Source organism: Orcinus orca, chromosome 1 (genome assembly GCF_937001465.1).
Source record: "Orcinus orca chromosome 1, mOrcOrc1.1, whole genome shotgun sequence".
NCBI classification, from domain to species: Eukaryota; Metazoa; Chordata; class Mammalia; order Artiodactyla; family Delphinidae; genus Orcinus; species Orcinus orca.
Window position 1 is genome coordinate 210,753,217 of NC_064559.1, and position 23,195 is coordinate 210,776,411.

The 23,195-nt window shown below is 59.3% G+C and overlaps 1 protein-coding gene across 2 annotated transcripts in view; it reads right to left on the reverse strand.

Moving 5' to 3' along the window:
- The window catches only part of PRDM16 (PR/SET domain 16), a 324,677-nt gene that overhangs the window by 22,305 nt on the left and 279,177 nt on the right, over window positions 1–23,195 (reverse strand). For both annotated transcript variants that reach the window (XM_004272306.3, XM_049706092.1), the window contains exons 5-9: window positions 17,495–17,597; window positions 10,569–10,782; window positions 8,637–8,784; window positions 8,032–8,185; window positions 1,887–3,300 (exon numbers count right to left, since the gene is read on the reverse strand). In XM_004272306.3, the coding sequence (XP_004272354.2) occupies window positions 1,887–3,300; window positions 8,032–8,185; window positions 8,637–8,784; window positions 10,569–10,782; window positions 17,495–17,597 (2,033 nt within the window). The remainder of the gene's footprint in view (window positions 1–1,886; window positions 3,301–8,031; window positions 8,186–8,636; window positions 8,785–10,568; window positions 10,783–17,494; window positions 17,598–23,195) is intronic.

Below are 23,195 nucleotides of genomic sequence, written 5' to 3' on the forward strand. Positions count from 1 at the left end.
CTTCACTTGGAGGTGAATCTCCCCGACACCATGAGTGTTTATCTTGACTGGGCTTGGGGGGCGGTGGGGAGAAAATTTGGAGCTAATCCACTCTCGGGCATTTTGCTGGTGCCTGTGTACAAAGTTGGGGGCCAGGCAGCCCCTCCATCAGCCACTGTACTCTAAATCCTGAGGGCAAGAGCCTAGCACACGCCGGGGCTCGGAGGGGCTCGGACAGGACCCGGGTTGGGGGCGCCTGTGGCCAGTTCCCGCCTCGGGGCCCAACTGGCTGCTCCCCCAGCTTCCAGAAAAAGGCCCAAGGCCCTAAACCAGGCCTGGAAGTGGGAGGAGAGGGGCACAGGAGGGTTGGGGTCCAGGAGGAGAGCTGGGACGGGGCGGACAAGGACGCCAGGGCCTGAGAAGCCACAGTTAACCGAGAGCCTCTTGCAGGCCTGCTGGCTCCGACTCTGGAGGCCTGACAGCAGAGTCCCTCCCTAGGTCTCCAATCCTGCCCCCCTGCTCTGCACAAGGGCGGCTCCTCCCGGGGGGGCATCCTCCCTCAGGCCCCAGGTGTCTGCTGGCTCCCCGTGGGTCCCGGAGATTCTTATTCTAACTGGCAGGTGCTCCCTGGGCCTTTGATGGCTATGTTCACCCCAGAAACCCGATGAGCTGCTGTCAGCAAACCATCCATGGATGGCGTGTTCTTAAAGAAAGACCCAAGGGGGGCATTTTTCATGTTTCCTGTGATGACGCCAGCAGGACCTGGCAGGAAACGGGACCGGCAGCAGACGCAGGCCGGCCAGGGCCCTGGGCGAGCGTGGAGGGCGGGGACCCAAGTCGGCGCCAGGGGGCGGAGCAGGAGACTGGCCCATCGCCCTCGCCGGCAGCTCTGCCACCATTTCCTTCCACTGCACCTTTAGCAGAGGTGACCTCACCTGCACACCCATCCCCAGGTCCTGCCTGGCCCCTGGGGAATAGCAGCCCTCAAGGCAGCCACATGCTCCCTGAATGCCCGTGGGGACACGCTTACGTGTGTGCACGCGGGCCCCTCCCACACAGAGCCGTGGGCCTGTATCAGGGGCTGAGCCAACACGCCTGCCTGCCTGCCCCTCCAGGCCCCCTCCCAGGCCCGTCCACGGGCACAGCCCCCTCCTCAGGGCTCAGCCCGCCCAGCACCCCCAGGACACGTGTGGTGGGAGGTCAGACCCCTCTCACCTAACAAACCCGCCTGACCAAACCGTGCCCAGAAGCCGGGGAGGGGGATTCAATTGGCCCCTCGCTGGGAAGGTGCCAGAGGAATGGGACACTGCTTTTTGGCAAACCTTCCAAAGCTTCCTCCTTCCTTCCTCCCCCTCCTCCCGCTGGGAACCAGCAGCTCGTCCTCTGGTCTCCCCTGGGCCACCAGAAGCCCCAGCTGTGGAGCAGCCATAGGGAAGCAGGGACGCTGAAGCGGAGGGAAGAGCCAGGAGTGTCGTGGGCAGAGTCTGTGCAGAGAAGGTGGCTGGAGCCTCCAGCGGGTGCATGTCTGGGGCGGAGTCTGAGGGCAGGCTGCCGGGGAGGGGTGGGGGTGGGGGTGGGGGTGGGGGGTGGGGGGGGTGGGTGGGGGGTGGGGGGAGGTAAGGGCTCGAGAGAGGACGGCAGGGGTCCCCCAGCGCCTGTCAGCGAGAGGGAGCCAGGGGTGCCCAGGAGACCCCACCAGCTGCCCACCCCAGGAAAGGGCCGAGCCGGGCATGGGCCCCAAGCGGCACGGACACCCCAGAGCCGAGGTGCCTGCTGATGCCGCAAAGGCAGAGGGACGAAGCCTGGGGGGCAGGCGAGAGCGTCCCCTCCCGCCGCCGCACCCGCCTGGCGGCCCACCTGGGTGGCGGCCCCTCTGGAGAGCGGGTGAGGGCGGGGCATGTTAATACCTGTAGATGGGGTCCATGAAGAAGGGCGACGGCCTGGCGTAGTGCAGGGACGGCTGCTGAGGCAGCTGCGCCGGGCACGCCTTGGGCGGCCCCTCCCCGGCCCCCAGCCTGCGCTCGCCATACACGTGGTTCTTGCGCGGCTCCCGGGTCCCTCCGTTCTGGCTGGCGCGCACGCGGCTGCCGATGCTCAGGTCCAGCGGCTGCTCCTCGCTGGATGCCGGGGCCGGGGGCACCTTGGGCGCCGGCAGGACGGGCTTGGCCTCTTTGGGTTTGGTGGTGAGGTCGAAGGGTGACTCGGCGCTGGGGCCAGCGGCCTTGAGGGCGTCCCGGGGCGACTTTGGCTCGGCCTTGACCAGCAGGCTGTGCGCGAGGGCGCGGTCTGTGAAGGGGTACAGGGAGTGGGGGAGGTTGGGCAGGAGCTGGAAGGGGAACACGGAGTGGTAGGGCAGCGCGCCCAGCTTCTTCTCCTGCGCGCCCACAAAGCCGGGCCCGAAGTACTTCTCGGCGATGGACGCGATGGCCCTGATGGAGTCGCCCGCGGCGCCCGACGCTGTCAGCAGCTGCTCCTCGGGCGGTGGGAAGAAGTGCTGGGAGTAGAAGACGGGCACCTCGCCTGTGCTCTCCGGGGCGCCGGGCGCCGCCGCGCCGCCCCCAAGCTCGCGCTTGCCCTCGGCCGCCTTGCCCCTGTCCGTGGTCTTGTCGCGATCGCTGTCCACGTCGCTGTCCAGGTCGGAGCCCGTGCCCGTGGTTGTGTCCAGGTCAGTCCCGGTGGTGGTGTTGATATCCTCGAAGTCGCTGCCGTCGGACAGGTCGCTGCCCCGGGGCTTGAGCTTGGCGGCATATGCGTCCTCCAGGCGGCTCTCCGGCTTCTCCTCGGGCCCCGCGGCCGCCGTGGAGCCCTGCCCACTGCTGCCGATGGCGGAGACGAGGGGCAGGGCCGGGTTGCCCATGGGGCTGGGGAGCTTGGCGTCCTGCGTGTGGTTCCGGGGGCTCTTGAGCAGCGGCATGGGAGGTAGCAGGGGCGGCCGGGGGTACAGGGACGGAGGGAAGACGCCCGGGAAGCTGGGCGTGAGTGCGGGGAAGGCGGGGGGCGCCGCCGAGAAGGGCAGGCTCCCCGGGTGCGGCCTGGAGGGGAAGTACTCGTTGAAGCCCAGGCTGGCGTGGTTGAGGCTGGGGGGTGGCTTGGCCTTGTCCATCATGGGGCTGGGGGTCAGGGGCAGGCCCGGAGCGAAGATGCTGCCCGGCGTGTAATGGTTCTTGCCCTCGCAGAAGCGCCGGTGCTTGTTGAGGGAAGAGGTAGTGCTGAACATCTGCCCACAGTCCTTGCACTTGATCTGCGTACGGCAGTCGGCGTGCATGCGCTTGTGGCGGCACAGGTTGGAGAACTGCGTGTAGGACTTGTGGCAGACCTCACCTGAAACGTCAGCAGAAGCGAAGACCGGCAGCTATGAAATGATGGAAACCCTGCGCTGCAGGGTCCCGGGGGTGGAGGGCCAGGGCGCTCTGGCCTCGGTGACCAGGAGCAGCGTGTGCTTAGGTACGTGAGCGTCTGTGTGTGTGTGTGCGCGTGTGCGGGCATATGCGTCACTGTGTGTACCTGCATATGTGCCCACATGTGTATGCGTGATGCATGTGTGGACACGTGCCCGTGGACACGTTCACACGCGTGTGTACATCATACTTCAGGTGTGTACGTCATACCTGTGTGCTTGCACGCGCGTGCGCACGCATACGTACAGATGCGCGTGCACCCGACCTGGGACTGGCCTCTGGTGACCAGCACGGATTGGCAAGGACATTCCCGTGCCTTCCCGGGGATCCTGGGCCAGCCTGGGTAGGTCTCCAGCTGCCTCGACCTCCTCTGCTGGAGAAAGGGGCCCTGCCGCTCTCTGTGCCCTCCCACCCCCATGAGTTTGCCATGTGGTGCCAAGGCCTTCAGAATCGTTCCCAGAGACAAAGTCGTGGCACGCCATCACGTCTGCAGCTGCACCAGCCGCCCAGAACACCCACCCACCCTCCCTGCCGTGTCAGCTGCGCTGCTCCAGCCAGGGCGAGGGAAACACCCACCCCCGGGCTAGGTCTCCCACCTTGTAAAGTTTAAAATGCTCTCAGCTTTCTGCCCTCTTTCTGTCCCAGGACCTGTGACCTGCACCCAGGACGGGAAGGCCTCAGGAGGGACCGGCCCCTTGGGGCTCCTAGTCCTGGAGGCTGGGCTTTGGGAGCACGGGTCCTGGCTGTGTGAGGTCACCGTCTGGGGGGGGCCTGAAGGTGGAGATGGGAGGGGAGCCACGTGGAGAGGGCTAGTTCCACGTTTGAGAAAGTCGAAAACTCTCCAAACTGGGACGGAGAGGCCGCACCAGCTCTGGTTGCCAGACGCCGGCCTCTGCTCTTAACAGGAGAGGGTGGTGGCGGCCGAGGCCAAACGCCAGGACCCAGAGGCCCTGGGGACCCAGTCTCGGCCATTTTCCCAACGGCCTGTGAGCTGAGTGTCGGCCAACTGCCAGTTTTTCTTTCTGCTCGTTTTTCTAACCAGCAAGGGAGGAATGAACACACACACACACACACATACGCACACACACACATGCATGCACACACATGCGCACGCACACATGCACACACACGCGCGCACACACACGCATACACACACACACACACGCGCACACACGCTGTGTGTGTCTCTCTCTGCAGGACGATTTGCCTCTTAAATGCAGCCCCAGTGGAAACAATGATTTCCGCGCATTTCTTGCTCACCGCACACTCTCCACTGCCTGATGTCACGCGATTCTAGCTGGGCGCGCTGGCCCTCAGGTGATCCTGTCCTTTAATCACAATATCTATTTATATGAACGGCTCTGCCTTCCTGGTCGTCTGGCTTGGCGGGACGTTTTCAAGGCTGACGGAGAAGAGCACTGCCCCATTTGATGAAATCTGCCCATTTTGGGAGGCGGCTGGTGCAGAGAGGCTGTGCCACAGATGGTCTATAAATACCCACAGGCCTCTGCCAGCCCTAGGGGGAGAAAGGCCGCTGCCCAGCTCAGGGCACCTGGCCAGACCAGTGATACCTTGCTGTACCCCCGGCCCCCGAAGAGGCTCTGTGACACCCTCTGCCCCCCACAGCAGGCCTCTGTGGCACCTCGTTAGTGGCTGCTGCCATCCTGAGCTTGGAAACTGGCCTTGAGCAGGCTCCCACCCAAGGCAGCTCTCAGGAGGGGCCCCTGGGGCCAGTGGCCATGCCTGGGCACAGGGAGCCTGGGACCCTTGCTTCCTACCCACCCACTCACACGATAAAGGGATCCTGCAGAGATGCTGGGGCTACAGAGAGGCCTCTGGGAGACTGAGGTCCTTGGAGAGGCAGGTCCTGGCCCTGGGATGGCTGACCGCTGGCTTAGAGCCGGTGATGGGAGGTGGCTGCCTGCAGGGGCTGGGAAAGGCCTGGGCAGCCCACAGTGAACTGGACGTGGGACCAGCGCCTAGTGGATGGTGCCCCAGGCCCTGCTGGGATGCAGAGGGGCCCTGGCCAGTACTTATTCTGATCAGCAGTTTCTTCTCCTGTAGGGTATGTGCAGGGATGCACACACACACACACACACACACGCACACACATGCACATGTACATACTCACTCCTAAGAAGGTCCTTTCTAAAACGTGCCCAAAGGAGCCTGTCTGCCTGTGTGCACGGATACACCCTCGCCCCGACCCCTCACACTTGAGTTTCCCGATGCAAGACACCCCACCGGGAGATTATGCTGCCTTGGGCTGTGTGGTCAGTGAGGCTGGGACTTGGGGCAGGTTTCGGTGCCCATCATGTGTGTTGTGTGTGGGCGCCCAGGGGCCGCCCGGCGGGGGATGGAGTCTGTGCACGAGTGACCGGCCGCCGTGAGCCCTTGCTCCCCCTGTGGCCCATCTTTTCTCAGAAGCGCTGTATCATTTACCCACTGCTCATTTGTTCGCAGCTTCCTTTCCAAACCTGACCCCCTTAACCGTGGGCCAAAGGATGCTCTGCCCTGGTCGAGAGGACGTGCAGGCTGATGTCCACGTCTAAGCTAACTTCTAACGTTTGCATCTCCCTCTCATACGTGGCACCTGGCCAAGTCTGGGGTTTTCTCTTTCGCTTTACCCCCTTGGCCAAAAGCCAAGGCCCAAGGTGGGCACGGGGCACAGACGAGAGGCGGAGGGCTGCCGATAACCGGTGGGGCCCGTCCAGGCTGCCCGTGTCCTCCCCATCTGCACACAGAGTCCGTGCAGGCAGCGGAAATGGTGGGCTCGGACCCTGCCCGACTGCTGAGGTTCCCAGAACTTACGCTGTGACTACAATCCAACAAGACTTCACAAAGCCCATTTGCGCGCCCAGAGAAGAAATGACTTGTAAGCCTGTGTGCAAGTCTCCTCTCCAAGCTTTGCTGAAAAGCTTAGAAACCTATGACAGATGCACTCACGTGCACTTCCTCCCACAGAGGGACTTGCTGGGACGCTCATCCTGGAAGCAGGATATGCACCAGGCCCAAAGCCCCGGCCCCCAGCCTCTACTCCCACCCAGCTCACTCCTTCCTGGCCCCTCCCAGAGGGAATGGGCCCTGCTCCCATCGAGACTCGGATGCTCTTTCCAGGGTCTGCAGGTGAAAGGGGTGGTGAGGAAGAGGAAGATGGCCCCAGTGAGGTGGCCACCAGGCAGAGTGCTCTCTCCCTCTGCTTCCTGGACCAAGGGAGCAGGTGACCCAGGCAGGCCGGGGGCTCAGTCACCTCTAGCAGGACAGCTGGAAGTTTGGGCTCGAGGCAGTGGGCAGGAGGGGGGCCCAGACTCAGCTATTCAACAAAGGCCCGAGAAGCCAGTCAGCATGGCCTCTCTGGGGAAGGAGTCAGCCCTGCACAAGCCCCAAGTTGGTGAAAACACCCAGAGCCCAGTCTTCCAGCTCCCAGAGTCACCCCTGACACACAGTGACGTGCTGGAGCCCGAGAGGCCCCAGGCTGCCCAGTCTGGGCTCAAGAGCCAGGCCCCTTGAGCTGGAATCCGGGCCCTGCCGCCGAGCCTTGAGGGCCTGGTCATTTAACGTTTCCACGCGTTTCCTCCTCTGTCAGTTCCCTTCAGCTGGACATAGTGTGGCCCCTGCTCCATAAGATTTTGGAAGGATGCTGTGAGGTCATGTGTGTGAAATGACGGCTCAGCACAATCTCATGTGGACGATGAGTCAGCGCGACGCTGGTGTGAATGATGAGTCAGCGCTGTGTTGGCATGAACCGTGACTCAGCAAAACCTCGTGTGAAATGAGACTTGGCGCAATGCTAGGCAGAGAAGAACCTTCAGTATCTTCCAAACTCCGAGAACCGGGGTCATGTCCCCGCGGTGGCCCACCAGAGCCCCAGGCCCAACCCCTGTGACCTCTGACCCCTCTCTCCCCAAACGCACCCCAACCTCAAGGCCTCTGTGCTCACAGCCCCCTGTCGCGCGCCCTCTCTCCAGGCACCCCCTTGGCTCACCCCCATGCCTCCTCCAGCCCTCTGCTAGGACGCCTCTCGCCCAACAGACCATCCTGACCTCCCAGCACGTGGACAGGACAGCACCCACCTGGACACCTGGAGAGCCTCCTGACCCTGCACTCCCGCCCCTCCCCGTGATGTGCCTGTCACGGGTGCTGTTATGATCTGTGTGGCTTAGCCTCTGTCTTCTCCACTGGCAGGTAGAGCTCCATGAGGACAGGGGTCCAGTTATTTACAGCTGGCCCCGGCTGCCCGGGTCAGGGCAGGCACACAGCCCGTGCTCCCCAAAGGCTGCTGGGGGGTGAACAGCAGAACCTGGGGGGCAGCAGTGGGACCATCATATACCTGCTGGAGCTCAGGGCAGCACGTGCGTGTGGGGAAGAGGAGGGGAAGTGGGGGGCAGTGGGCTGCTGGGTCCTTCTGCAGGACCCGGATTTCCTCACCACCCACTGCCCACCTCTGGCCACTGGAGGGGCGAGCAAGGGGGAGGAACCAAGGAGGGCAGCCAGGCCTGGGCTTCTCGCGGCAGAGGTGTCAGCAGCTGCCGCCAGTGTTTTCTGGACAGACGGGGTCCCACAGGCGGGGAAGAGCCTGGGGTTTTCAAGCCTTGGCCTGACCCCCAAGCGCCCCCACCTCACGGCTGGAAGCCCAGGCTAGGGGGCCACTCACATATGAAAGGTTTGACGGTGCTGTGGATGTGTTTGTGCTGCTTGAGGCCCGAGGACGTGGCGAACGTCTTCCCGCAGTCGGGGCAGGCGTGGGCCCGGGCGCCCACGTGCTGGGAGCGGATGTGCCGCTGCAGGTTGCTGGGGTCCGTGAACACCTGGGGACAGAAACACCGGCGAGTTACTCCCCGCCTATTGGTTGCTCCCCTGCGGGCCTGGGTCTGGCCACGGGATGGGGGTCTCCCTGGCTGCTCTGCCCCTGCACTGAGCCTGGCCCGGCGGGTCTCTGCTGTAGCGGTGACCCCCTGCATGGCTTTCAGTGAGCCGTCAGGCCTCCCTTGACTGTGTTTCTTCAACGATAATTCTCGAGAGAACTGTCACCCTGAAGATGCTTGAGACAGGAGCTCAGAAGCGTTCTTAAGCTCCAGTACTTTGACCCATGACAGCCTGTCCTGCCACGTTGACAGGAACCCTGAGAGGACCCAGGTCTGGCCCCGGGCCCTCCCCCGCTGTGCTACCCAGCCCACTTCCTCTCTTCCCCCAACGACTCAGGGGCCCGTCACCTGCATCTCGACAGTGGGGGCGGGGCCGGGCTTGCAACCATGTTACCTTCACACAGTTTTCACATTCGAAGCGCTTGCCACTGTCGTGGGACATCTGGTGGCGGATGAGGTTGGACTTCCAGTTGAAGGCCTTGGGACACTGGTCGCACTTGTACTCTCGCTCCTCTGTGTGGACGATCATGTGCTGCTCCAAGCTGCACACAGTGGACGGGGGTCACTGTGGGTCCCCCCCCTGCCCGCTGCCCGGGAGGGAAGGGCCCCAGCCCAGCACGGCCTGCTCCCGGCAGCCCCTTGGAGCCCCTGCCACTGTCTCCTGCTCAGAGGGCAGAGTGAGGTCTGGCAGCCGGTCTGTCTATCTCCCCCCTGGACAGGGCAAAAGGGGATGGACGGGAAGGCATGGCCTTCCCACGTGGGATGGGGGGGAAGCCAGTGCATGGACAGAGCTCGGGCCCTCACCCAAGACCACCCCCGAGGCACCCAGCGGCAGGCGGGGTCCCAGCTCAAAACAACTTTCACCTTGACGCTAACCCTGGGCCTAAGAAAAACGGGGTCTGGAGACTTCCAACACTGCCACGAGCCCCAGAGTGGGGACGAGGCCCAGGAGACCCAAGGCCACCCTCTGAGTGACCTGGGGTTGCTCGCTGAGAGGCTGCCCGCCGTGCACACACCATGGAGGTCAGCGGGGAGTGAGGGCCGGCGTCTCCAAAGGAGATGTGATAGGCGGGGCGGGCACAGCTGCTGGGCGGGGGCGGCTGCACTTGGACGAACCAGCAGCTTGGAGCCCCCTCCTCTCGGGGGACGTCCCGCTTCTCCTCCTGTCCCAGGTATGACCGTTAATCTTCATGAACAAGGCAGCAATACATCATGGCCCGTTAATTACGGGGCCCAGCCATCCATTTAGATCAGAAACGCCTGGTTCTCGAGCACCCGGCAGATTGTAGCTTTTCCCCTGTTGTTAATTGTGATTTATGTGTTTATGTAAAGAAAACACGGACCCTCTTGAGCGGCGCTTACCGCCAAGGGCCTCAGTCGGGATTTGCCCAAACTCTTATTTTCTCAGTCATCCGTTCAGGGTGGAGGATTTCCCGTCCCCAGGGGGCTGTGACAGGACTGGCATCCAATTCTCCGCAATCCCACAGCCAGTTAGTGACCTGATGGGGTTTTACTCTGACTTTGCAGGGCTGCCCTGGAGGATATTCTCAGAGGCAGAGGAGGGGCCCACATTGGGAAGGTCTTCACTGGTCCCTGGAACACTGGGACTGCCCGGCCTGCTTCTCCCCACATGGGTCCCCGGGGCTCTGCTCCCAGGGGCTAAGGAGGCCACGTCCGGCCATCACACAGCTGGCCTGGCATCTGTGCCCACGTCTGTGAAGTCTCCGGGACAGGTGGGGGGCCCCAGGGGAAGCAGAGGCTGGAGCCTGGGGTGGGGGTGAGGGGACCCCTGGGGGCCCTTTCCTACTCCTGCCCACTGTCTGAGAAGTGTGTCCGAGGGCCAGGCGCTCCAGGAAGCCCCTGGGCCGCATCCCGCAGCCTGGTCCTGGACCTCACCACGGTGGCCCTGGGGCCTCACCCCTGTCTGTCTCCACAACTCGGCCCTGACCCCAGGATGGTGGGGCCAGTGGTGGGTGGCTCGACCTGGTGACTTGCGGCTCCTTCGTGGAGGGGGGGGGGCTCTGACCCGGGGCCTGGCCTTTATGGTCAGAACAGTGACCACCGGTGGCCTCCAACCACCAGCTGGCGGGCCTGCTCTGTCCCCAGGGGCGGATGAGCTGGCCAGGGTACCTGCCCCTGAGGTATGTCTCCACCTGTCCTTGGAGCTTTGGGCCTGTCAGCCTGGGCAGGCCTGAGGGGTCAGGGGTGACCTCTGCCTTTCTGAGGGCTTCCTCTGTGCCCGTAGGGCCTGCCGACCCGGCAGTCCTTGACTGGCTTCTGGGGGCGTGGCGGGGCGGGGCAGGGCCGGGGCGGGGCGGGGCGGCACCTGTACTTGGTGGGGAACATCCGCTCGCAGTCCTTGCACTCGTGGGCCTGCCCGTCGGTGCCCCCGCCGCCCAGGCCCTCGGGCTTGAGCTCGTCGGCCAGGCCCTCGTAGAGCACGGCCCCCACCGAGCTGCACGCGTACTTCTTGTGGCGCCGCAGGTCCAGCTTGGACGGGAAGAGTTCGTCACACGCGTCGCAGCGGAACGTGGGGTCCTCTGCGAGGGAGAGAGGGTGGGCGGTGGACGGGCGGCCCTGGACCTGCCCCAGGCCCGCCCCAGGCCCGGGGCTGCAGGGGGTGCCTCCCTCACCGGCTGTGCCCCCTCCCGCATCCTCCCCGCCCTCCTGCTGGACCTGGGAGAGGCTGCCCCGGGGCGGGGGACACGGAGGCGGCAGGGACCTGCGTCTGCCCCACAAGAAACACGGAGAAGCGCTGGGCCCCTCCCCGCGCCTCGGGAGCAGAGAAGGAAGGCTGGCCAAGAGCTTTGTGTATGAATCAGAAGAGAGACGGCACGGCTCCAATGCGTATCATAAACGATTGTCGTCAAGGTCAAACAAATAAAAGGGAGGCGGCTATTATGAAGTTTACAAGGCAGCATCCTGAGGACCCTGCCAAGCCAAACAGCTCAGAGTGTGAGTCCCCAGGGAAGGACCTCCGGGCCCATCCCCAGCCCGTGGCTGCCCCGGCACAGCTTTTCCCTGGAGCAGGGGTCCCCCTCCCCGCCGAGGACCACCTCGTGTTCCCCGCAGGTCTGAACAGAGAACCTGCACGAAAAGCTCCAGCACAAATGAATCGAAAGGTGTGCTGCTGAGTGGCTGTGTGAACGCGTGTGCGCTCCTTGTGCACGGGTGTGCAGCTGTGTGTGTGCACGGGTGTGCACGTGGGTGAATATCTGAGCACGTCTGCCTCCTTATCAGGACACCTTCGCGTGGATGTGCAGGCATGTTTGTGCATCTGCACTCGTGTTTGTGCTGGTGTCATGTATTCCTGTGCACGTGTGCATGTGTTTCTGTCGCCGCCACAGGTGTGAAAAATGTGTGTGTCCGTATATCTGCACACTTGCGCACAGGTGCATGCAAGTGTGCCTGAGGGGGCACATCTGCATTTGTGCACGTTTGTGTGTTCCTGTGTGTGATTACTTGGCACACGTGAATGGATATGTCCCTGTGCACGCATGTGTGTTATGTGCGCACACGCATATTAAGTATATGAATTCGTTTGCATGATTGACCATGTGTTAAGTGTGTTGGGTGTGCATGTGTATACGTGAGTGCGTGCACATTTGTGTGTGAATATGCATTTGTGTGCCTGTAAATGTGTGTGCAATTGTGTGTGTGAATATGTGTGCATGGGTGTGTGTGTGAATGTTATGTGATTGTACTTGTGCGCATGAGTTAGTGTGTTTGTGTGAACCTGGGTGGGTATGTGTGCATTTTTGCACGAGTGTGAGTGTGTGTGTGCGCACGTGAACAAGGACCTCTGGGCCTGGCAGTGGGCAAAGCCGTAACCTTGGGCTGGATGCTGACTAAAAGGGCCTGACCCTCAGGGGTGCAGAAGCCAGGGAGGTGGGGGAGATGGGGGCAGGCAGAAGGACCACCATCCACGTCTCAGGACAGGGGGCAGCTCTGCAACCTGGGCCTGTGGGCGGGGGCAGGGCGGGGGTAGGGGAGGACTCCTCGAGACTGGAAGCTTCCCTGAGCCTGAGGGCGAAGGTACCGCTCCCGGCGTCTGGCCACACCCGGTGCCCCCACTGGTGGGCACCCAGAGTCCCCCACGCCCAAGGGGGACACTCCTGTGGGATCCATCTCTGAGATGCCCCCGGGCCTTGGATGAAGCCCTTGGACACACACAGAGGCAGCTGTCACCTTCCCTGGGTGACAGGGGAGAGCTGCGGGGAGGAGAGGAGGCCAGGGGACGCGTGTGTGGGGGGCAGGCCAGGCGGGCCCAGCGCTGGTCAGACACAGCCGAGTCCCAGCGTCCTGGCCTGCTCGCCGGCAGGAGGCTGCGGTCAAGAAAGTGCTTGAACAAGGAGGGGAAAAGCCAGCTCGTGCTCAGAGTCTGGGGAGCCCAGTTACAACCCCCAGCCCTGCTCTGGGCGCGGGGACCTGAGCTGAACTCGGGGCTTAGAAGGCTCTGCCCCCACCCAGTATCCCAGAAAGGCCATCCCTGGACCTGCCCCTGACACGTGCTGAGCCACAGAACAGACTGGAAGGAGGCAAGAGGGCCAGCCGGTCCTCAGCAATCACAGAAGCCCAGGACGGAGGGCGGCCGCGCCAGTGACCCTCGAACCAGCGTTTGCGAACACAAGGCCAGCAGGACCCCGGCGTCCCCACCAGCGGGCAGCCCCACTGGGCAGAAGGAATAGGAGGCGGTGGGCTAAGTCAGAAAAGATTCTAAAACGAGGCCCACTGAGGCCCCGGGCCGGTCCCCGGGTGCTGGGGTGGAGCCCCAAACACAGTCCCGGGAGGGGGCCGGTGGGAAAGGAGGGCACACATCACAAGCTAGTCACCTGGCAAGTCTGCAAGATGCTGCCTCTAAAACAGCAGGGAGCCTGAATGCTGCTTTCAGGGAAATGGCCGCTGTGACGTGGAGGCGGGGACCCTCCACGTGGCAGGCTCCACCCCGGGAACTTTATATGGTGTCCCCTCCCCCGAGCTCCGCATCAGTCCGCATGCTTTGTCACCGGTAAATGGAGGAGGCCGGGGGAGGCTACCTGGCTCCCCCCGGGGCACCCAGAGGGGAGGTGGCAGAGCTGTGTTCGTGGAGCCGTCGCTCTGCTGGGTGCCCGGGGCAGGCGGTTGAGTCCCAGCTTCCCGCTGAGGGTATAAGAAAGGCACCCATGTGGCGTGCGTGTGGGCACGCACTGTCATCCACCCGCCCCCGCAGGCCTTCCCTGTCCTTAGGAACGTGGATTCCTTTCCACTGGGTCTGAGTACCAAGAACACCATTTTAGAACAGAACCGGATGCATAGACCCCGCAAAACTGCTCTCGTGGGCTTGTTCGGACTTCCTGGGCCGGAATGAGGCTGAGGGGGGCCCCCTCCCACCAGCATCAAGATGAAGTTAGAAATGCTAGTTTGTATCTTACTCTTTCTGGACCCACCTAAGAACAGTCACCAAAGTTGAAATTTGCAAACAAAGACAAGAAGAAGGGCCAGCCCCACCCGTTCATAGCCCCACCCGTTCCTAGCCCCACCCACCCATAGCCCCACCCACCCATAGCCCCACCCATCCATAGCACTGACCAACTTATGTTTCCAGTTTGGATCTGGACTTTGGATTTACAATGAAAATTCAGCCTGTTTCTCACTCTGAAGGCATTTGAGGGCGTCCTGGAGGCAGTGGAACCAGCCGTGGAGGGCACCCTCTCCTCCATTGCCCTCATCCCATCACCAGCCCAAGTTTGCTGCTGTCCAAGGACAGAGCCGAGGACAGGACACGTCCAAGTCTCGCTCACCTGTGCCATGGTGTGGACAGGTGTCCCAACGACTTCCACGCAGGTACAGTTGACATTGAATACACACCCAGGGCAAGCTGGACGGGGCAAGAAGGATGTGCCCAGTGCACGTGGTTTTCACTTTCCCAGCAAAAGCAACTCCATTTTAAAGAAATACTAGAGTATGTTACACTCGGGTTCCATTATGTTTATTGTGTTGTATTGCTGTATTATATTATATTATGCCTGTCTCATGCTTTATACCCAATACAATGCAGCCTCTTGATCTTTTTTGGAGAGGGGGGAAAAGTTAATAAATTTGAGCCTTTCTCAAAAGAAAGGCATATTTGAAAGGAAATGATTTTCTTTATTTTCCCCCAAGGGCAAGAAGTTCTCCTGAAAGAGAAATCTTTCCCCTCTCCATTGAAAGAGTAAAAACAAAATAAGAAGTCCCTGGAACTAATGAATCTGAAAGTGGCTTCCCTCGGCTCTGAATCACTTGTAGGTAAATGGGAACTGAATTTCTTTACAAAGGGGCAACTTTGAAAGAGCATTGCCAGTCCCAGGTCTGCAGGACTGGGGCTGTTTCCCCCAGCGAACTGGCAAAGCAGCCCCCACCCCCATTTCTTCCATGACACCTGGACGTTGTCCTGGCAGAGCCCCTGCCCCCAACAAGAGCACGCAGAATTGTGATTCAGAACTGAAGTCTCTTCATCTAAATCTGGGGAGGCCGTGGACCGGGGCTGAAGCTCTGTCTTCTACCCAAACCAAAGTAAACCAAGGCCATGGCGGCCTGATGTTCTGTTTGTCAAGTCTCAGCCTCACGTCTATCTGAAGTTCTATCAGCAACTTTTCAAGGCAAAGCAGGAATGTAGCAGGAAAATACATCAGTGCCTAATGGCTTCAGGGAACCCAGGGGGACACAATTATGTGGCATCTGCATGCTAAGCTACCAGACTGGAGGCTCAAAAGCCCTCAAGAGCGCACTCCAAATTCCTGCCGCGATAAGGGGCCGCTGCATTTAGCTGGGGCTGGGATAAAAGATTTTTTATGATAATTATCTTAGTCAGGAACATTTTTACATTCTCTTTCTGCGTGATTCAGAGTTAACTGGGTGCAGGGGGGTGCGGGGGGGTGCGGGGGGGACTGTTGAGAGGTGAAGGAGTGATCTTGACAGCAAAGGGTATAGAGAGTCAAATATTTGATGTGGGACTATTATGTGCCGAAAGCAATTAGCCCACAAACGTCTGGTAAATTATTAGGAAAATGTAGACACAGGTTATTGAAGATCGGGCGTTGGAAGGGGGACAGGAATCAAGGTTTTTGAAACCTTTTGGAAGAAAGACATGTCATCATACAAACGAAACCCCACCACCGGGCGCACTCCTTGGGTTAGGCAGATTTATCTCTCTGCCTTCTTGTGCATTATCTAAGATTCACAGGTCTTTTCAACAATTATTTTAAGTAAAGTGAGACCACCCCTCTGCTACCCAGAGCTCAGCCATTCTTTTCTCCATGGCTTAATTAAAACCAAAGTCTAGAGGAGAGCATGCGTAGGGCCGTCTTGCAGAATTGTCCTTCTGTGGAGATAGCCTTTGGAACAACTCACGGGCACACAGTGCTGCCCCACAAAGGTGGGCCACACTCGGGACCACAAAGGTCGCTCTGCTTCCTGCTAATTCCAACGCCCAGCTCCCTGGCCCAGCCAAGCGCACCCCCGGGCCATGACATTGGAGCAGTTCCTTAGAGAAACTTGCAGTAAGTGGCGTTAATCATTAACCCCTGGAGTGTTTGGAGGGGAGGGGAAGAAAGACAGGAAGGGAAAGACCAACCTCCCCCCTTTCTCTAGCAGGAATGGAATCCTGAGCTCCGGAGATGGCCAGAAGGAGAGGCTGCCTGTCTGCTCATTGCTGGGGTCTCATTCAAAGAAGACACACGGTCTACTCAGCAGCTGCGCTTAGGGAGTTAACGGACCAGCTGGTACTCCGCTGCCAACGCAGCGTCCTCCAACCGGACTTTTCCTCAGCGGCTTAAAAACGATTCCAGAATCCCAAGGCTTAGCGACGTGGATGAAGGAAAAGAAATCTGGATTTCAGAAATCCGAGCTTATACGAGACTGTGATTTTCTCAAGCGTCCTCTGATGTGCCTGAGCATGGATGAACAAGGAAGGGAAGTATGTCTACTGGACAAACGCCAAGTGACCAACCGAGAGGAAAGGACATTTGGGACGCTTCCCGCAGTCCTGCTGAAAGAGCTCAGTGGCCACCGAACCACCGAGGAGCCCGCCGAAGCCCTAAATCTTCCCTCTCACCACATAAATTTTCCCTTAACCTGTCTCTGGGACTTTTTGCTTTTAACTGCAGATGGGCGTTACTTTCAAAGACACTTATGGCATCAGTGCCCTCTCTTAAATGAGACCGAAACTTTCCCCTGGCACAGACTCTGGAGGCAAAGGTTTCCAAGCCGCAAAATGGTTTTGTTTGTTTTTAAGTCATGTAGAGAACAGGCAATGCTGCTGCTGCTAATACTAATTATGCAGTTAAAAAAAAATCGCCTAGGACTCTACCACTGCAGAGCTGTAACCTAGGACTCTACCACTGCAGAGCTGTAACCTAGGACTCTACCACTGCAGAGCTGTAACCTAGGACTCTACCGCTGCAGAGCTGTAACCTAGGACTCTACCGCTGCAGAGCTGTAACCTAGGACTCTACCGCTGCAGAGCTGTAACCTAGGACTCTACCGCTGCAGAGCTGTAACCTAGGACTCTACCGCTGCAGAGCTGTAACCTAGGACTCTACCGCAGCAGAGCTGTAACCTAGGACTCTACCGCTGCAGAGCTGTAACCTAGGACTCTACCGCAGCAGAGCTGTAACCTAGGAATCTACCGCTGCAGAGCTGTAACCTAGGACTCTACCACAGCAGAGCTGTAACCTAGGACTCTACCACTGCAGAGCTGTAACCTAGGACTCTACCACTGCAGAACTGTAACCTAGGACTCTACCGCTGCAGAGCTGTAACCTAGGACTCTACCGCTGCAGAGCTGTAACCTAGGACTGTACCGCTGCAGAGCTGTAACCTAGGACTGTACCGCTGCAGAGCTGTAACCTAGGACTGTACCGCTGCAGAGCTGTAACCTAGGACTGTACCGCTGCAGAGCTGTAACCTAGGACTCTACCACTGCAGAGCTGTAACCTAGGACTCTACCGCTACAGAGCTGTAACCTAGGACTCCACCGCTACAGAGCTGTAAGGCGGCAGGACACCCATCCACACGCACTGTCTGAAGTCGTCTCGAATTCAGGGTGTGGCCCATGTAACCCAAGGAAGGAGAAAGCAAAGCGCTTAGGTTAAGAAGTTGTTAGGAAGAGGCTGGTTCTCTCATTTGGGGTCCGGGTGGTGGGCCTTGGGCAGCAGCCGGGGGACCCCCGGCCCCTGTCACGTGGCCCGAAGTGATGGGAGCTCCAGGCGTCTGCTCCTGTGGGTGGGGGCTTACCATCCAGGCTGGGGGGCACCGTCCCCAGGGAGTACGAGCCTTCTTTCACGTGGACCAGTAGCTCTTCTCCTGGCTCAATGTCCTTAATGACTTTATAATAAATCTATGACGGAGAAACCAGGGAGAAAGCGTCAGCATTGGCGGCCTTGCTGCTTAAAAGCCCATCGCGCACACCCAGCCCGCACGCCACTGACACTGCTCACTGGGGGGCTGGCCCGCTGGCCACTTGACCTGCCTTCTAATTGCTGCTAAGAGGTTCCCCTTTGGAACTTGACAGAACACACGCAGAAGGACTAGAGTCTATTTTTAACTTGTTTGACCCAGATTTTGGATATTGATAAAAGGGGTGCAAAAGGAAATAGGTGAGGATTAGCTCCAAAGTTCCCAAGCAGGGCGAGTCCTAGAGGGAAATATTAGGAAAAGTGGATTTTTCATCAGGAGTGGAGCCTGGGCTGATTCCCGGGTTCCTTTTGTCAGTATGTATGTAAGACACCCTTTGCCGTCTGGGGGCGGGGCGGGGTCTTCAGGGGGCTCGAGAGTGAATTTGGATGTTTATGAAGGTGACTATGAACACAGACGGAGGCCCGATCAGCAGGTGTGAGTCTCAGGTGAGCGTGGACGCCACTTGTGCCTGCCGCAAGCTCGGTGCCAGCAGCCGTTGGCGGTCTGAGATGGGGGACACCTCTGAAAACAGAGATGGGTCAGGTGGGGCTCAGGGTAGAGTCTGCAGCCTGGAGCAAGCTCTGAGGGACGTCCAGCCTCAGTACTCCGAGCAGCCCCGTACCCTGCCAAGGTGTCCCCTGAAAAAAACACCGTCTGCATGGGAGGTGGCAGCCACGATCTGGAGAACCCCAGCAACTCAGAAGGGCAGCACGACAGGGCCCATCGGGGATGGAGCCCAGGGACCATCGGGGATGGAGCCCAGGGACCAGGCTTCAACAGCCTGGGGGGCTTTGGGAGAGGATGGGGCCTTCCTTGCCTTTCCAGACCCTACCTGGGAGCCCCTTCCCTCCCTGGGGACCAGGGACACAGCTCCCCTGCGTGGGGGCACCCACTCCTCACGTGAGCAGGGCTGACGCCAGGAGCCCTGCATCTTAAATGGCAGGCAGCAGAGTACATTACTCTCAGGCCAGTCCACTTCCTAGCATGCTGGCACGTGGTGTTTGGGTCTTTCTTCAGATACCAGTAACCAAGGAGCTTCCAGGAGCCTGAAAGCTCGGCCACAGGACTGGCTGGGGGGCCAGAGAAGGACCCGAGACGAAGTCCCTCTGCCCTGGGAGACCTGGGGGCTGAGGCTTCTCCAGGCCATTTCCATCCGAGGTCCCACAGCACCACCCTCCCCATGGAGGACATGGCGGTTAGGTGTCAGGCCAGGCTTCCCAGAAGCAGCTGGCCTGGTTGTGGCCCCAGGGACTGAGCTGGGCACCGGCCTGCCGGTCTTCCTCCTCCCGCCCCCGGGTCCCGCCCTGGGGAAACATCTGGAAGGCTGAGCTTCCTCATCTCTGGTGGGGCCCCTTTCCCCCTTCTCCCCAGGCCAAGTCCAGCTTGGACGCCCTCACAGCCAGTCTCGACTAACTGCCGAATGACACCAATGTGCTCTCAAAGGGACAGCAGAGCCACACTGCGTCCCCAAACGCCCAGCCGAACACTTGGGACTGCGGAACTGCACCCAGTGGAAGAGTATGCGCATGCGCAGATGGCTTACCAATGTGCAGAGTTCCTTTCCCTGCGCTCGTTAGGAATTTCATTTCGCAACTATTCCCTGGCACGTCGCTAAAATAATGATGAGATTTTGAAAATGGAGACTAGAAACTGTACCATATTACCTTCTGTAATTAAATCAATTGTTATTAAGCTCCCAGTTTTGTATTATTTTACCTAAAAATTACACAGTGGCTGAATCATTGTTTTAAAAAATCAGACTCGAGTCACTGTATTTTTTTTTTTTTTTGCGGTACGCGGGCCTCTCACTGCTGTGGCCTCTCCCGTTGCAGAGCACAGGCTCCGGACACGCAGGCTCAGTGGCCACGGCTCATGGGCCCAGCCGCTCTGCGACATGTGGGATCCTCCCGGACCGGGACACGAACCCGTGTCTCCTGCATCGGCAGGCGGACTCTCAACCGCTGCGCCACCAGGGAAGCCCGAGTCACTGTATTTTAAAATCGGACCCAGAGTGAACCCCACGTTTCAACAAAGCTCGGAGGAGCCCCTGAGCCATCCCGGGGAGGTGAGTCAGGTTTTATTAATACACGGGAACAATCGCACTTTCATCCCCGCGGCGGTGAGTGAGCGCATCCAGCAAGTGCAGGCTTAATGCGCCCGCGGGCCGCTGAGTTCCCGCGCGCAGGCTGGGGCGGGCCCGGCGGCGCGGTGTCTTCTCGAGGGTCCCCGTTAGAGGGCAATGTGGACCCGCCCGCAGCATCTTTCCCGGCCGCGCCGCCCGCCCCCCCCCCCGCCCCCACCCCGCGCCAGCCCGCTAGCGCCAGGGACGCGCGAGACCCGCGGCACTCTCAGACCCGGTCCCGGCTCTGCGGCGGCCGCATCCTCCCGCGGCCGGATGCTGGGCTCGTGCTCCAGCCGGGCTGCCGGGGATGGCGCGGCCCGCCTCCCTCCTCCGCCTCCCCCTCCGACCCCCTCTGTGGGCCACCCAGCCTTCCAGGACCCCCACCCCACCCCACCTCTCCGAGGGCCCTCGGACCCCCAGAACCCCGCCCACCCCTCACTGGGAGGCTGCCCGGGTCCCCTCCCCCCCACCCCTCCCAGCTCTGAGGGCTGCACTACCTCCTGCTCCCTCTTCCCACGCCCCACCCCGCTCCGACCTCCTCGGAGGCCGCCTGGCCTCGGGGGGAACCGACCCTCCCCAGTCGCCGCCGGAGGGTCTAGCGCGCTGGCCGTGGGATGCAGTTTTGTGCGCAGTGGACACCCCCGCCCCGGCCTGGGACCCTCGGGGCAGCCCGGGCGCCTAGCAGGGGCCACCTCGACTTTGAGCCGCAGTCGGAATTAAGCGCTGTTAGCGCTGATCGCAGAGCCTGGGGCGGGGCTGGGGGCGGTGGGCGTCCCCGACCTGCCTCCACCTTGAGGACGGGGCGCGGCGGCGAACCGGAGACCACTCGAACTTTCCCAAGCTCAGCCGGTCCGCCTTTGCCAAGGGCGCCCGGGTGCGCGGGCCGCCCTGGTCCACACGAAGGCCGCCAGTGCTTTTACGACCCGTTCGCAGTGGCACCGAGGTCTTATCAGCCAGACGCGCAGAGAAAGACCCGGTTCCTGGTCTGCGGGGTCGGGTGACTTCCCGGGACAAAGGCCGGGCTTAGGTGGGACTGAGGCCTGGGCAGTCTCCTGGCTTACAGGGCACAATTACAAATTGCGCATTGACTGTACCGGCAGGCCCCTTCCGTTCGGGGCCCGTAATAAATTATTATTGCAACCCCTTAAACATTCCTAAAGTCGGTTTACAACCTGCCTTTCATTGTATGCCCCTCCGTGGGTCATATTCAGACCCCAGGGCCAAGTGGGCATCACGGACGGGCTGAGTCCTAAGGCTTTGCACAAGAGGGAAGACAGAAGCCTGTTCTCCAGGGAAGAAGGAGCCCTGGCCTCGGATGCCCTTTCGTTCCCAGGCTCAGCGCAGACCTGCCTTTGTCGGCATCTGAGTACCCAGGCCTGTCTCTAACAGCAGCAGCCCTGACACTGTTTAAACTCGCCTCAGTCCTTGGACTGTGTAGCAAGGCAGAGCTGGAATTTTCTCTCTGGTTTCAGGATCTGAGGGTGGGGGCCGGGCGGGGGGAACCCAGAGCAACAGCTGAGTTTACTAGCGCCAATAAATGTCTGCTCTAAACGGCTTTAAAAAATAACAATGCCAAACAGACCTGATCCCAAGTTAAGTCCTTGTTCAGCATTTCAGTTCTCTTTGGAACAGCGAGACCTGATTGAACACGGGCGGGCGACACCAGCAAGGGGGCCTCGGGATTCTAACTGTATTTACCCCGACCCGGCCTAGTTTCTTCCCCTGTTACAATCTCTAGACACAAAGAGACAGCTTCTTGTAGGTGAACGGAGCTGGGAAAAATAAGTGGCCACGTTCTCAGCAAAAGACGGAGAAACTGCCTGAGGAAAGTTGGGTTTCTTACGGGCCACATTCAGCGAGACCCAGCCTTTTAAGAAAATGAACATCATTTTCTTTTCCTCCAGCAACATTCTTTAAGACAAAGAAATATTTCAAATTGATGATGGCTGACACTTTGGGATATTTTCTCCTTAGAGTTCCTTAAGTTTGTTTCTGTTTTTAATACCAAGTTAGTTTCACAAGGATAGGTACTATTTTCAAACATGAAGACTTACGTTCCACAATTTTTGTTCCTCCTTAATCTTAGAATTTTAAAATTTGAATAGGTGAACAGCTCCATCCAACCTACACTGGGTAGAAATGACTAGACTGCAGACTTCCAGCCTGTAGGTTGAATTCAGGCCAAAGCTGTGCTCTCCCCTCCCTGGAGCAAACGGTTTTCTTAAAAAACATGAAAGTGATAAGTGAACTGGACCATGTTTCCCCGCTGCCCGCCCCCCCGCCACCCCCGACCAGTTTGAGAAATTTTAAAGGCGTATTTGAGTAAAGTAGGTGAAATCTCTTTCACGGTGCTTATCTTAAAAAAAAATTGAACCTCTCTCCATCCTGGATTTCAGAATTCACTTGTGCTTCAATTTGTGAAGGCTTTCGGCGTGGTGCACAAGGGGCTTTTCACGAAAGAGAAGCACACAGCGAGGGGAATTTGCATTGCTCTAAGATCTTGATGAAAAGCAAATTCACCCAGTGGCCAGTCTGCCTTCGGAGAGGGGAGGCTGGTCTGAGGGGTATCCCTGGGCATTTTTGGTCTCTCAGGATCCCCAGAGTGGTGAGGTGGGTCCTAGCGCCGCCTCATTGCTTCAAGACCTTTGGAATTGTCACCATGTTTCTTCATTACTTGCTGTCCCCAAACGTGGACCATCTCTCTCTGGGAAAGTTGGTGGACACTGGAGTCCTGAGGCTGGTGGAGAGGTTGAGCATTTGGAGTTTAAAAAACAGCCCAGGTGATGCTCCAGGATGGAGCAGGGAAGCAAGCGTTCGGAGCTGCCGAGGGTCTGGGCAGGTGTTTATTTCCCTTTGCCTTCACTGTGGGAACCTTTCCCTGGCCGTTTCAGAGCAGGGTAGGAGCAAGGGGACGGCCAGCCACTCTGGGTGCGTTCGGCACCACCCGCAGGCTCCAGGGACGAGCAGACAGTTCTTTCCTTAGGCCGAGAGAGGGGAGAAAGCTTGTCATCTTTGGGATTCGCCGCTTTCCTCTCTTCCCAAGTGTGGCTGAAGCAGCGTGTGCCTAAACCTTTACTTTTTGCTGTTATATGTTCTGCCACCTTCCCAGCAGCTCAGCATTGAAAAACATCTCTCTCTCTATCTCTTCTTAGTTGTACAGTTTGTACCTGGATGTTACAATTATATTTGTTATCTATGAATTATTATATTTATATATAATACAAAAATATATAGAATACAGTTTGTACCTAGATTTCATTTTAATGTATATATATATATATATATAGTGTAAATTATTGGTCACAGTTAGATTGTCTTCATTATTCTTAAGTGCCTTCTTCTAATAAGGTATCCCACTTAATTAAGAAGAAAACAATATAAATTCTGGTAAATGATGATAGCCAGTATCGTGAATGG